The sequence below is a fragment of the Humulus lupulus genome, chromosome 7 (assembly GCF_963169125.1).
Source record: "Humulus lupulus chromosome 7, drHumLupu1.1, whole genome shotgun sequence".
In the NCBI taxonomy this organism is placed as follows: Eukaryota; Viridiplantae; Streptophyta; class Magnoliopsida; order Rosales; family Cannabaceae; genus Humulus; species Humulus lupulus.
The window spans coordinates 3,587,329-3,602,696 of NC_084799.1; the positions used below are offsets into that span (position 1 = coordinate 3,587,329).

The 15,368-nt window shown below is 32.9% G+C and overlaps 1 protein-coding gene and 1 long non-coding RNA gene across 2 annotated transcripts; both read right to left on the minus strand.

The window, feature by feature from the left end:
- Positions 1-1,098: 1,098 nt before the first annotated feature.
- LOC133790358 (linoleate 13S-lipoxygenase 2-1, chloroplastic-like) lies at positions 1,099-7,957 on the minus strand. The gene is made up of 9 exons (XM_062227967.1): positions 7,447-7,957; positions 4,892-5,163; positions 4,255-4,492; positions 3,857-4,174; positions 3,351-3,436; positions 3,111-3,221; positions 2,678-2,979; positions 2,178-2,444; positions 1,099-1,975 (listed from the first exon to the last, which is right to left on the minus strand). Exons 1-9 carry the CDS (start codon positions 7,856-7,858, stop codon positions 1,216-1,218), a joined length of 2,766 nt encoding a protein of 921 aa, XP_062083951.1. The 5' UTR covers positions 7,859-7,957; the 3' UTR covers positions 1,099-1,215.
- Positions 7,958-12,327: 4,370 nt separating this feature from the next.
- LOC133789363 (uncharacterized) lies at positions 12,328-14,487 on the minus strand. The gene is made up of 4 exons (XR_009873534.1): positions 14,306-14,487; positions 14,151-14,225; positions 13,618-13,679; positions 12,328-12,893 (listed from the first exon to the last, which is right to left on the minus strand). It is a non-coding gene; the product is annotated as an uncharacterized LOC133789363 (long non-coding RNA).
- Positions 14,488-15,368: the final 881 nt, after the last annotated feature.

Here is a 15,368-nt window from a genome sequence, read left to right on the forward strand (position 1 = left end):
ATAAAGAGAAACCCATTTACTTTTGGAGATTTTTGGACTTAAAAACGAAATTTTTTGGATGAAAATGGGAGATTTTGGTGGAAAGAGGCAGAGATAAACAAACTCTGAAAACTGAGGGAAAGAGAGGAAGATGTTCTTGGTATATGAACTTATTACCCTATTCCAGAACCGCGAAAATGAAATATGTCTATACCGAGAGTGTTCTCGGTATAGCCTCATTTTTTTTTAGTGACATGATATAGTGGACCACTATACTACTATATATATATTCAATATAACAAAAATCCAAATTTAGCAGAAAAGATTTTGCAAGGGACCATACTATTTGCAAGGGACCATACTGTTTGCATATATGTTACTATTCACTATTTACACCTTTCATGCCTCAAAAATAATTGTTGACCAATGCAGTTCAAAATCTTCGGTTTCTTCAACAAATTCAAAGAATAATTATTAGTACTCTTGTTGAAAACAGGAGAGACTGGTCTCATTAATTATTAATTATTTTTCGGGCATTTTTCGATTCCAATTTTTTTTTATTTGTTCGATTCCAAATCACACATTTCACATCTTAAATTTTCACCATATGTAATTTTTAACTTTTCGTTAAGTATATTCAGTTTTTTGTTTGATTTGATGACACGTTTATTAAATAAGAATAATTCAATGAAAAAATAAATAAGTATATATATATATATATATAATAAAGAGAAATGAAAATTATTATTATTTGTACTATCTTACTTACTTTTAAAAGTCTGATTAGTTTAGATTTTGATTCTTTCTTAATTATGAAGAGTTTAATAAATATGTTTTCGAATTTAAGAGTACCATATGTGAGATCATCTTTTGATTTTCAATTATAGAAAAAAAAAAGTTTATATATATAAATGAGAATTATTACTGCATACAAATCATTTTTATTAACTGTTTAGGAATCGTACTGTGCGTACCCTTATAAATCATTTTTGGTGATCGGACTGCCAATGATCAATTTATCACTAAATCTTTCATTTATATTTCATTTGTTGAAATCAATTTTACTAGCTATGCACACCAAAACTTATTAAGTCGATCGCAGTGTCAAATTTTGAACAATTGTACAAATTCTTCCCTTTTATTTATTAGAAATATCATCACAAAGCTCACATACCATTTCATTTTAAAGAGTTCATTATAGAGTAGAAATATCACATCATTATTCGTGTTCGCAACTCAAATGGAAATACTATATGGAACACCTTTGCTAGTGACACCAGGCTCCGAAAAGGGTTTCAAAAGCTGATAAGGCACAACCCCAACTCCACACCTATTCCTCAAATTCTTGTTGGTGTTTCTTTCATCAATAATCCCTTCCAACTCTTTTAACCTCCCATTGAATCTCTCAAAAGCCGCTTTAATAACATCATTTTCTTCCCACGAAGGCTCTATCTTCTCCCCAAGATACTCCTCATCCGGCGAATGATTCGACAGTATATCCAGCACTGCCATTATTGTCGTTGCCTGAATCTGCGAAGGAAAGCACTGCATGAGTGCTTCCTCCGGCTTAGCCCAAAATTTCTCCAAATATTCTTCGCTAGCATCCTCTGTTGGCATGTTGGTTCTAGCAATTGTTGGCCTATTAGGGAAATATCCTGCGTACGTATATTGTCCAAAGTTTACGGCTGCATGGTGGCCAGAAGTCACCCAAACAATTGTCGTTATGATCCCTATTAAGTCGTTTGGCGTCTTCAAGACTGGCCACCATGGCTCGTCCTTTTTGTCTCCATGACCTACGGTTCTGATTTCTGTCCACCATGATTGGAGCTCTTGATCAGACTCAACTAGGGTTGGTTCAGGATAGTAATAGTTGACATAGTCAGTGACCCATTGTTTGATTATATCCCAAAGAGCTAGACCATCGTTGGCAAAAGGGTAGTCTTCGATTGTTAATTTTAGACCATGCGGAGCGCTTGGATCCTCCACAGCCATTCCCCTGCAAGCTAGCTTGTTATGTATTGCTGGTTTTGTTTAATGTACATTAAATTAAATATTATGGGCTCGGTTCCATGTATTCAGGCTTCCAATGATTAATAATTGTCCGATCAATCTAACAATACGATCTAACGTCCTTTAAATGGGACAAAATCCTATATGATAATAAGCAAATGGAATCATATAATTATGATTATTATTACCTCTTGATAAGATCAGCTGGCAAGGCTTCTTGATCAAATCGCCATTGCTTGTCATAAGCATCAGCACATAGCTCATTGGCATATTTTCCAGGAGAGAATGAAGATTCAATGATGCCTCCAGCATTTACTAGTGCCTCTCGAGCAAGAGCATTAATCTCCATTGTGAATCGAAAATGTGGGTGTATCAATCTATAAATTGGGTGCATTGCACTAAGCTGCCTGTATGTTGCTATTATATATGGCTCAGTGGCACAATGTGTTCTTAGCCTGTCCATATACAACAAAAACTTATTCATATATAAAAAATTGCTAACGGACACCAACACCACAAGTGACATACTGTTATTGGTGTAATCCAATATCAGGTCTCACTTATTTGAATTTAATAAGTATTATGAAGTATTGCTGATATGAGATGCAACCTCATAGCATTACTCTTATATATATCCACATCTTATAAATAAATAAAAATTAATAATATTAGCCATATAATAATATACCAGTGACTAACGAGTTGGTGATAACCAGAATCGTGAGCAAGGGCATGAGCTTTGGCAAACCTCCATAGCCAGACACCAGTGGCATGCCAAGAAGGAGAGAAGACTTCCTTCCACTGTGGCTTTCCATCCATTGGTGGTCGAGTCAACTCAATGGCCAATGGCCTTAGTGTTCCTTCCAAAGTTAGAAAAAACAACGTTCTCGATCCATATAATGTTGTTCCTTTGATTTCTCTTACTTTCTTTACATATGGTAATAGCAAATCATGGTAATCTAAAATAAACAATTTCTTTTCTCTTATAGCCTGCAACATATATAAATATACATATATAGTTCTATGAATTAGCATAACTTTTACATTACAAAATTTTTTGATTAAAAATTATCAACTCATGACTTATTTAATATTTAATTAAGTTATACTTATATATATACCTCATCAACAGTCATGAATCCTTTTATTTCACGCTCAATCAGTTCTGTGGTGATTGCTGATTCTGGTGGACCATAGATCTCAGGATCAAGTTTACTCTTCAGTGGCCATTCCTAAAAATTAAAAATTAAAAATCCTATGACTCTTTATAAAAAAGATTTGTGATTAAGAGTATATATAATCACAATTAAATAAGTACTTGTTAATTAGTCAATCAGAAAAATTCACTTTCGAAAACGTACCTTGACTAATTGAATGCTATATGGATTGAGACCTGCAAGTGTCTGTCTACCAAATTCCTCATCCCTAAACCAAAAGAATTTGTCCCCTAAACATACCCAAAACAAAATGTTAGAGATCAAAATATTTTCGAATGATCAACATAACACATGAAATTAGAAACAAATAATTGCATGCATTTATATATATGAAGTAATAATTAATTTAAGAGTGTTTGCTATCTATTTTGCTATAGATTATAAGAAGATGTCTCTTATTTTACTTGGAATATTTAGATTTTATAAGTTAAGTTGTCCAACGTTATGTTATTATCAATAAAGTTATCATCAATATAAAATGTAAGAGTGTTTGCTATATATCCATTATTGAATCTAGATTTTAAGTCTTATATGACTTTTGCAGACGCATTATATGATTTTTGCAGACGCAAAAGTCCTCCTGAGAAATATATAAACTGAAATAGATCGATATTATATATATGTAAGTGTAATAATGTAAGAGAGTTTGCTATCCATTGGTTCTGGGATCTCAAATTGCAAAGCCTCATTTGCATCAGAGACAGTCTTGACTAGTCGAGGTAGAATATTCTTGAGAAGTCCCTTGTTCGTAGTGGGAGGTAGTTTGAGACCATCGTCGAAGAGAGAATCTATAGCCCTAAAGTAAGGGAAACCAAGTGAAGAATCAGTTAAGATTGTTTGGAGAGAAGGCACCAACGCATGTAGCCCTGAATATATTGTCTTTGCTTGAAATGTCAGTTGCTTTATTTCTGAGAAGGCTTCGTCTCGAGGGACATATACACTTCTGCTCGTTTGCTCCGACAATGGATCTGTAGTTTAATTATAATTATTTTATATTCATTCAAATAGTGTAATTCCTAATATATTTATGAACTTTTTATAGGTATACCTTTCTTAGTGCGAGGACGCCCGGTCCTACAACGTCTTGGATAAGGACGATCTTTACCACCAAGAACAGGTCTTTTGAGATCGTCACTCTTATCAGGATTACCAAGATCATTGTATACATCGTAATCATAAACCCTTTCGAAGCTTTTCCGTTCTCCTTTCCCATTCCCTCTTAGGCTCTCCAATTCTTCTTCTCTTAACCTCCTTAGCCCACTTGGGGTTTGAGATGGCAAATATGACTGCTCCAAAAATAAGAAATTTTTAGTATTTTTGTTGTATGAATAAGTTGCAATTCTATTTTTTTATATGATAATGCATATATAATGTAGTTACATAGAACCTTCCACAAACTTTGGAGAAAATTCTGAAATTTTAAGGATGTCGAAATCATGATTTAAACAATTTTCTGCACACGTGCTTGTTTCGATATTTAGACACGCGTGCAATATGTTGTTTAAATCCTAACTTCGACTTGTTAAATTATTTAGAATTTCCTAAAAATTTGTGGGAAGTCCTATAACTACATTATACATGGTCATATAAAAAAAAATAGAATTGTAACTTGTATACATGTACCAAAAATACTAAAACTACCTATATATAGATAATGATTAAAAACAATATATATATATACGCACCTTATTTATGAAGAAGATTCTCTTTTGACGATTGTCGAACTTAGAATGTACCCAAGAATTACAGTTAACATTAACAGGACCATCAGGAAAACCCTCAATAACAATGTTCTTTATGAACATTTCTTTGTGATGCTCATTCTCGACCAGAATCGCACCAACCATTCCAAAATCCATCGAAACATTCAAATCTGCTTCGTATTGAAGCCCTTCGTTATTCCATAGGCCAGTTCTATGTGCATACCTGTTAATTGTTGTCTTCTCTAATCCAGTGTCTTTACACGAGAAGAAGAAGAAAAGACTATTTAGATATGTATATATGGTTAATTAGTGTTATGATCATCAATAATTAATGTAATAAGAAATTGATGAAAATGACTTCTTTTTTAAGTGATTTTGTATTCTGGTCTACTTTTTATAATTTTTTGCAAAATGACATCTGTCTAAAATTTGACCAGTTTTCTAAATTTTTCGACCAGCTATCTAAAATTTTCGAATGACTGTTTGAATTTTTCGACTAACTAGTCATTTTGCAAAGAATTATTAAAATTAGACTAGAGTGCAAAATAACTTTAAAAATATATCATTTTGACAAAGACCATTAATGAAATTACAAAATACAAGAAGTATTATTTACATGTCCATGTGTGTTTACTGTACAAGATATATGATCTGTACCACTTGTGAGTTGTAACGTACTTATAAGATATCAATTAACAAAGTACTACAAATCTTTAGATGATAATATGGCAGCCTTTTCTTTTACCACCACACGTATATATATATATACACGTATTACTGTACATTTTTTAGTGTTGTACAGATCATAACATTATCTATCATAGCTTATCATAGCCAAGGATGTAAATGGGGCGGGTCGCCCCGCCTTACTAAAGATCTGCCACAACTTGCTAAGTTTAGGCCCTGACCCGACCCGATTATATTTGGATCAAGGGCGCTCCGTCGGGTTGAGGCACCGACTCACCTTGATCCACCGATTTTTTTTTTCCATTCCTAGCTTATACTTGGATATATATTTATATAAATATATATGTATATGTCAGAAGTGGATTAACTTGCATGAATTAATATTTTTTATCAAATTAATAATAACTCGTATGATAAGAAAAAAGTTATATAATTAATTGTATAGAGAAAAATAGATAAATATATGGCTCATTAATTTATTATTTTGATGTCACTAATGCTGTTCAATTTCTGATGTTTAATTAGTGCAACTATAATACACCCATAAAGGGAAACGAAATGCTCTTAAATTCATTTGGCCAATTTGAAAATATTAAGTAGTAAATGAATTGTAGTGTACGTATATATGAAAAATTCTTATGCGTAAGTATAAGTGTAATATAATTTGGTAATAAAATTTATAAGAAAATATTAATAAACAATACTTTTTCTAAAAAGAAAAACTTACAAAAAGATTTTAGAGAGATGAGACACTACAAGAAATGTCAATATTAGGGGTGGATGTACTAGAGGCTGGCCTGAATTTGCCTCTAATAAGAGGGTTATTAGCAGCGGATCCAACAGTCCACCACTAATAAAGTTTTTTTTTTATTTTTTTATTTAAAAAAAGCATTAGCGACAGAGGGTCCACTGTTAATAAAGAAAAAGAAAAGTACGAGAATTTTCCTGGGCATTCATTTGAATGGGTATTAGCGGCGGACCCACAAATTATTACCTGCAAGACCCTGCCAATAATGATTATTACCGGCGTATTCTAGTATTATTACCAATAGAAGACTCTACTGGTATTAACTTATTTTGTGAACAGGCAATCAAACGAACATCGTAGATCAACTTAATTTTTTTTAATAGCCACAAATTAAAGTTGATAAATTTTTTTTGTTTAATTATTCATTAGTCTCCACTAAAAGAAAACTATCAATGTACCCTTTGTATTTTCGATTATAGTCCGAATTATGTATATTGTAGTTATAATCTATTTTATCAAAAATTATAAATAATTTAAGATACCGAAAAATAGGGTTCAAAATATTTTGTTACACAAATGCTTATTTTTTTGTGAAAATTACACCTAGTACCCAATTTAAGTTAACTTCTTTAATTTTTACCCATCTTTTAAAACTCTTTGATTAATACCCAAATTATTAATGACTCTACCCATTATACAGTGGTCTAATAGAACTGACAGTAGAATATTATTTAAAGAGTGAAGTAAATGACAAGACAGAGGCAAAGATTGAGATTTTTACATTGGACTTCTAGTAGTGTTTTAAGGGTAATATGGGAAATGTGCTTAAAAAAAGTAGGTAATATTCAACTAAATATTATTAGTAGCTATTTTTAGTTAACTAATCCTAAAACTGGGTATTTTTCAAGTTATCCCTATTTTTTTATAACTATGTACAAATTTGAATCATAATTTCGACACCCTAAATTATTCCTCCGAATTTCCAAAACTAGTAGAATGTGAATGTACATAATTATATATGTAAAAAAGAATAGAATTGTTAAGAGTTATACTAGTGTTCCCCTTGGGATATATATATATATATATATATATATATACTTACCAGGATCAAGATGAGAGCTAACAAGCTGAAGAAGGAGTGTTTTGCCGAGCAAATCTTGAGTATCATCGAGTCCTCGGTTCAAACCAAGGTTAGACAAAATGCCCCCCACAGTAGAGTGAACGGTCACAACAACTTTAACCCTAATGGACTTCTGGACAGCGACGTTGATGTAGTCATTATTATCTTTTGAAACAGCTCTTAATACGTTGCCAGAAATGAAACCAAGGCCAACCTTTCTGTGCTTCTTCTTCTTATCATTATTATTATAAGGCAATATAATGGATGGCCTTATACAGACTGGAAACGAAGAAATATTATTCCCCCCATGGCCGCCATGGATGCATGGCTTCGACAACGAGTAGAGAAGGGTTTGGGCTGACTGTGATTCTTGAACTTGGGGCTTCAAGTACATTTTTGTTTATTATTATCACTTAGATATATCATATACATATATATTAATATATTGGGAATGAACTATGATTGAGTTGAGCTCTCTATATAGCTTTATATATAGTAAAAACCGGTAGACATAAGCATGGCCATATATATATAACTTAGAATATCGTTTAAAATGTGAAGATAACAACAATAGTACTATATTAAGTAAATAATTAAAGTGGTTGAGAAATCATATATAAAAATAATATTTATCTCAATTATTCACAACTACTATATTGCACGTGCAAACATTATTATCAACCTCCTTTCAAACATTATTCATTGTTTTCAAAATCCAGCAATTATTAATTTATTTTTTTTACGTGTACTGTATATATTATTTGTCGTATTTTCATCAGAAAAGAAATTTTAAAAAAATGTAGATTTTTTTTTTTTTTGGATTTTTGCTCGATATTTGTTTATACTTTGTTAGGTAGAATAGTTGTGTTTTTGTTGGTAGAATAATTATATTTTTGTACTGAATTGTTATAGTGTGATAAATTATTTATGATTTTAATCAATAAAATTAACCAAAATTAATTTAAAAATCTATTTGAATTATTTTATAAAACACATAATACTAAAATAATTTATCAAAACACTCATCCAAATAAATAATAAGACAAAAACATAAAATCTTAAATAGTATAAACCAGAAAATATTCTACTTCTCGATTTTATTGGTGGCATTTAATTTGGTCCTGATTTTGTTTGTAATTTTGTTATATATATTGGGATGTATAATTAATACCCTTTATTACTATCGTTTTAATTGAAACCATATCTGGATATGCCCAGTGGGTTTTCCAAGTCTCAGGTTTAATGCGATTGGTTTTTCATTATTTTGTCATCTTTTTTAATGAACTTTTGTATAATTTTTTTCTATTGAATATCATTACCGGTGGAGAGATTTGTTGGGTGTGGAATTTTTAGTTGTGATACTTGAATATTTCCTGGATTTACATCATTTTTTTTATAAACCACTTAACCTACTAAACCAATATGAAATAAGCAGTTATTGACTTGACCAATAAAATTGAACCACCTGGCTAAATCTAGAAGGAATAATTGCCCAAAAAACAATATTAATTAGGAACACACAAAAATTATACATAAAACAATATACAATTTAAAATATAATTTAACCTCACTTGAAAATATCAATGACTAAAAAAATTAATGAATCAAATTAATTATACATTATTGTGTTCTGTGTTCTTAAGCATTAATTATGATGAACATAAATAATATTAATAGCATTGATTCTATTTTATATTCTAAGGATTTCTTTTTTAATTTACGTACAAAAAAAACAATTTACGTGACTAAATTTTTTAATTAGTACATCAAAATTGTAACTAAAAGAATATTAAAGTCATAATATTATATAACTTAGTATTAAATATATCTTTCTTTCTTTCTTTCTTTTCAGAAGTATCAAATATATCTTTAGTTACAATAAGTTTTAATTATAAACTAAGTGTCAACAATTAATGAACTATATATCATATGGATCTAGAACTAAATATCTTAATTGATGTTAATAATATCATTGCTTATTATGCACTTTCAACCAATCTTTAAGTGGCTCTATTATCACCCACATGGTGTGTGTCCCATCCATATATCTTGCCATTCAAAGTAGAAACATGATCGACCCATAAACTGACAATATCAAACAATGGATTTAAAAAAGGAAAGCAGGGCCGGCCTTACTCTTAATTACCAAAAAAAGAAAAAGAAAACTTACATCACGTGAATTATTTATGGACCACCACCTTAATAATTCATTTCAAAAAGGAAATTTGACTTTTTATGATTAACAGGGGGTTGTAATTCAAAAAAAGTTAGGCATTTTTATCATTACAAAATAATGCCAATTCATTTTAAGATACCCAAAATACCCCTCTCACAACTATCTCCTCTCTTCCCTCCTCTCTTCCTTCTTCTTGTTTCTTCCTCACTCTCTTTCACTCACCTCACCTCACATCACCACTAAGAGCACCACAGTAGAACCCCATCGAGCAAGGGACCGCCACTAAGAAAGCCATTTGTAGAGGGGATCAAGACCAAAGTAAGGGTTGAGAAATCTTAGAGAAAAATTTCATGGGTAAGCAATTTTTTCTTAAATAATTGGATTAGTGATGTTTCCTTTAAACTTTTTGGGCATTTCAAATAGATCTGAGAAATATTTGCACATTTTTTTGGGTTTTTTCTGGTTTTTTGTCGATCTACGTTTTCTGGGAATTTTCTGGGTTTGGGTTGTGCTAGATGGGTGCTCGATGCCTGCTCAATGCAGGCTCGATGGCACATCAATTTTTAGGGTTGCATGTTCTGCTCGATGGTTACTCGATACCTACTCGATGGGTGCTCGATAGTAATGTGCATTATCACTATTTCATGCATGCTCGATGGTTGCTCGATGGCACATCAATTTTTAGGGTTGCATGTTCTGCTCGATGGTTACTCGATACCTACTCGATGGGTACTCGATGGTAATGTGCATTATCAATATTTCATGCATGCTCGATGGTTGCTCGATGCCTGCTCGATGCAGGCTCGATGGAACATCAATTTTTACGGTTGAATGTTGTGCTCGATGGTTACTCGATACCTACTCAATGGGTACTCGATGGTAATGTGCATTCTCACTATTTCATGCATGCTCGATGGATGCTCGATGCCTGCTCGATGCAAGCTCGATGGCACATCATTTTTTACGTTGCATGTTGTGCTCGATGGTTACTTGATACCTACTGGATGCAAGCTCGATGGTAATGTGCATTCTCACTATTTCGTGCATGCTCGATGCCTGCTCGATGCAGGCTCGATGGTCATGTTTTTCAGCATCGTTAAAATACCATTTCCTACAATCTGTTTTTCAGCTAATTGTATTTGTGTTTTTTTATTTCATGTTCTACTGATTACGTATTTGTTTCTTACAACGGTGTTTGGGAAACAGATGGTAGGAAATGGTATTTTAAGGATGTTGAAGGTGAAGTGATACCAGTAGAGAATGATGTCACTTACTTGCAACTACTTGACATACTGCACGAGACATTTCAGGTGGATAGAGAGGTGTATGAATTGAAACTCGAGGTGCCATACGTATGCGGCGACCAACCATTTGCACCGGTTCAATTGAGGAATGATCGGCAAGTTCGTGTATTCTTAGGAATAAGCTTGAAAGAACGGGTAGTCTTATGTGTGACTCCAGTTAAAAAGAATGTCATATCAGATCCTTCCCCTAGTGTGAACAAAAAAGACACGACCAGTGTCGATCCATCTCCTGCAGGTAGCAGTTACAAGCATCTTAGCGAGGTGGGCACTTTTGTTCCAGTTACTGATCTAATGGCTACTATTCAGCTTGATATACCACAAGGAGGTCCCACAGGTGTGCTTGAGGCATATGAGTACGATCCCTATGTGAATGATGTCCAGTTGGTAATTGCTTTGAAGATAATGATGATGGTTCCGAGGATGACTCGTATTATAGTGCAGATGTTTCAAATGAGGAGTTAGACATTTCCCAAGCCCAACAAGTAGAAGAAGAGTCAGGACTGCCTCTTGCACACGCACACCTCCCAACTCAAGGATGTCGAGCACCTGCTCGAAGCAGTAATCAACCTGCTAGGACAGAAGATAACACTGGGTAGAGGGAGACAATTGTATCAAGAGAATATCACACTAGATGGAGTGCCCCAATGTTTACAAAAGAAGATATTGAGGCATCTGCTAAAATCCATTCCTCATCATCTGGTGGACCAATGGGAGAAATATATGTTGGGAAGACTTTTGAGGACAAGATTGATTTAAAAACCAAAGCTGCTCTATTTGCAATGAAGAATATCTTTGAGTATATGGTGAAAAAGTCTGGTACTAACGTGTGGTATATCACATGCAAAGATCCTGACTGTTGTTGGAGACTGAGAGGGGAAAAACTACCAATGTCCCCCATGTTTAAGATCACGGTATACAAGAGCGTACACACATGCTCACTAGAAGTCCTCATGCAAAGCTCGGCTTTGAGTTTATTTTTTGTTGTATTTTATTTAAACTTGAAGTTGAAGGTTATTTTTTGTTTTGTTTTTTTATTGTCGTTAATGAATTTTGGTCGTTAATTGTCGTTAATAAAAAGATGCTCGACTCAAAAAAATTTCTTAATAACCTAAATTTTAAGCAAATAAATATAACAAGAAGAGAATGTTCAATGTCTAACATTCTGATACCATAAGTCAACTGTCCATTTATTTCTGAACAACTCCATGTTGTCATCGCAGATCGTGTGAAGTGGTAGCCTACCCAATAAGTGTTCGATGTGCTTGATGACGTACACACCACAATCTCCACTGTGAACGAAACATAAATTGCATTAGTAACAAAATCAACATAGAATTTAATTTAAAAAACTTGAATAAAAACTAGAATTTTGATTACCTAACTTTGGTTTGGGGTACTGAATCAACTGGCATGCGATGCACGTTGAACTCTTTTCATCTTTTAGCTCCAGGTGGAATCGTCAACTAAGGGTTATCCTTGAAAAGTTGTGACTGCAATAACAACGATGGGAACAAAGTAGACCATGACTTCATAAATGATTGCAGTTGTTTATCACTTATCACTGTCACGTCCGAATCATAAACATTCAGAGTCCAAGTAGAAATGGAGGTGTAACACCCTCACTTATTTTAGTTAAAAACCATATTTGAGGTGTTACGTTTTAAAACTATATCATAATTTATTTCTGCGGAAGTCTGGACATTTTTTTTTTTTAAACTTGAAAACTTATTTCACCTTATTTACATTAAACATAAAGTGTGTCTCAAACATATTATACATAAGTATTAAATAACCCAATTTATTTTCAAAACATAACTTCACACTTTATTACAAACATCTCACTGATAACTGAAATAACCCACAAAAAGGTCGATGTGTTCATATGTACAAATCAGGGTCAGGACCATGCTTCAGTTCTCCTCATATCATTCACATATTTCCTTCTCTACCTGCAACACAAGACAACTGTGAGCCTAAAGCTCAGTAAGCAAAGTAATGCATGCAATGCTAATGATTACCCAATATCAATGGACATATACAACTTCTTTTTTTTTTTTTAAATTTTGGGCCCCTTAATATTGTGCACACTGTTTGAATTGGTCAATGCCTGCAGGGCTTGTTACACATATAATACAAAATCCCATGGGTTCTCCTCCGGCTAGCCTTCACCACAGTAGGGCACATTAAAAACCTTATTCCATCGTTGCCCCGTCAGGCTCAAGAGTTAAGGCGGCCACACACTGTGGTGTCAATACATATAACAATAACTCATATGGAGGAGAATAAAAATGGAAATATGGCAAACAATATAATTGGTTCACTAAACCTAGCCCAAATTATTGGGCAGCCACTATAAGCCTACTATAGGCATCCGTTTACACTTATTAACACTTTCATTTGCCTTTTCAAAACAGTGGCACTGAACTTAAACTTCTTATTACAACTTTCTTTTATGTTGCACAAAACTTGCAAAGGCATTATATAATTAATCATCATAATATCATGCATGGTCTTATATCATATAATAATTTACCATATCACTATTATGCCATGCATACAAATTTATGATGAAGTGTCACTGTATGTTAATACCACTTACTCACAAAATATTCATATAATGCATACTTTCACATAACACATAATTCTTGTGTTGCAGTTGAGTACTTTACTTACCTTTTGTCCACAATATATTTCACCGTGTAACAAGTGATGTCTTAGGTATTGATGTGCTTATCCTGACAATAGCATGGATTTCTCATCATAATGATGGCAGTAATACATTGAACTCTCATTTAAAAAAAATACCCATAAGACTTCATATCAAATTTCATACCCAAAACATGCCTAAAATGCCTTAAACCACCTAGATCGAGCATTAGATTTATCTTAGACATTTGGGGAAATTTTGACAGAGTTTCCCCTTAATTTTAGCTATCCTCAAATATCAAAATACACCAATAATCAACATCAATTAACCTGCCATAACCATATATCCCAAATACCAACATGATTCATCATAAAGTTATCATATACCGATTTTGATAAAATTCTTATCTCCTAGATCATCACCCAAATTAAATGAGTCTCCACATATATTTAAACATTTATAAACATATATACTCTCTTATAAACTCAATCAAATAACCAAAAATCATCTTGTACTCCAAGAACCCCAAAAACCTCATAAAACACAAAATTTCACTTACCGAGCAACTTTTCGGCGAAAACAATCTCTTCAAGCTTTTCTAAACCTCAAACCACTTGGAAACCCCAAGAAATATCTTAAAAAGGATAAAACACCATATATAAGTTCTCAGAAAAATTCAAAAACATAGTTTAACTTCCAAGTACAAGAACTTACCATAAAAAGGCTAGAACTAAGCTTAATCTACTTCTTTGGCTTTGCTTTCACTTGGATCTCCTTAGAATTTCTTCAAACCAGCCAAGAAATGGTTTTTTGGTTTTCTTTTCTCTCTGTTTTTCAGAATAATGGTCGTGCAAAGTGATAAGGTTTGATGAAAATTCCTTATTTTCAATGATTTAGCCTTATTGTCAAAAGTTGACACCTTTCATCTCATCATTTCACCTTTTGACTTATGAAAACCTTATCACTTCAATAATTTCGACTTAATCATCTGCTAGGCCTATTATCCTTATGTGTAAAACACTCACACCAAACCTTAGGTCCATATGACTTCATACCCAATAGTTATGCTTACCCGATCGAGCGTAGCGCACTTATACTAAGCTCGTTTTGACTTTGCATCCATACCACTGATTATGTATACCTCCCATCAAGAATTGATCTAATGGTTCTAAAACCATTTTTACATCATCAATGAGACCTTAATCCTACCTCGATTACATTTGGTAAATCCATAAATACTCAATTTTACACCGAAATACTAGTAATCGACATTGTACTATTTTCCACTACTTAACCTATTTTGCCTTCTATATCTCACTTTCAACACTTAATTCCATGCCTTGTCCATATTTTTCATACTTTCTTATATCTTGAGCACATCAAACACCCATAAAAGACAACTCAAATGCCACAAGGTTAATAATATTGAGCATACATATAGACATCACATACACAACTTTAATACTTATACATGATAACACTTATAAGAATATGCATATGCTCAAATTATACATATTGTATGATATGTAATGCAATGCAATCATGTGATTATTGGCTATATATATCAAAATAATGTGGGTGCTACAATCCTCTACACCTTATAAAAATTTCGTCCTCGAAATTTCTCTTACCCAAATAGCTCTGGGTATTTAGATCTCATTTCATCTTCCCGTTCCCATGTCATTTCCTCAATGTTTGAACTTCTCCACAAGACCTTAACCAGTGAAATCTTCTTATTTCTCAACTCTTTCTCTTTTCTGTCAAGAATTTTCACTGG

Coding starts and splice junctions, on each gene's coding strand:
- LOC133790358 (XM_062227967.1), bottom strand. CDS start 7,858: ATGTACTTGAAGCCCCAAGTTCAAGAATCACAGTCAGCCCAAACCCTT. Junction 4,493..4,891: donor GAATCTTCTTCATAAATAAG/GTGCGTATATAT, acceptor TTTTTGGAGCAG/TCATATTTGCCATCTCAAAC. Junction 3,437..3,856: donor GATCCCAGAACCAATGGATA/GCAAACTCTCTT, acceptor GGGTATGTTTAG/GGGACAAATTCTTTTGGTTT.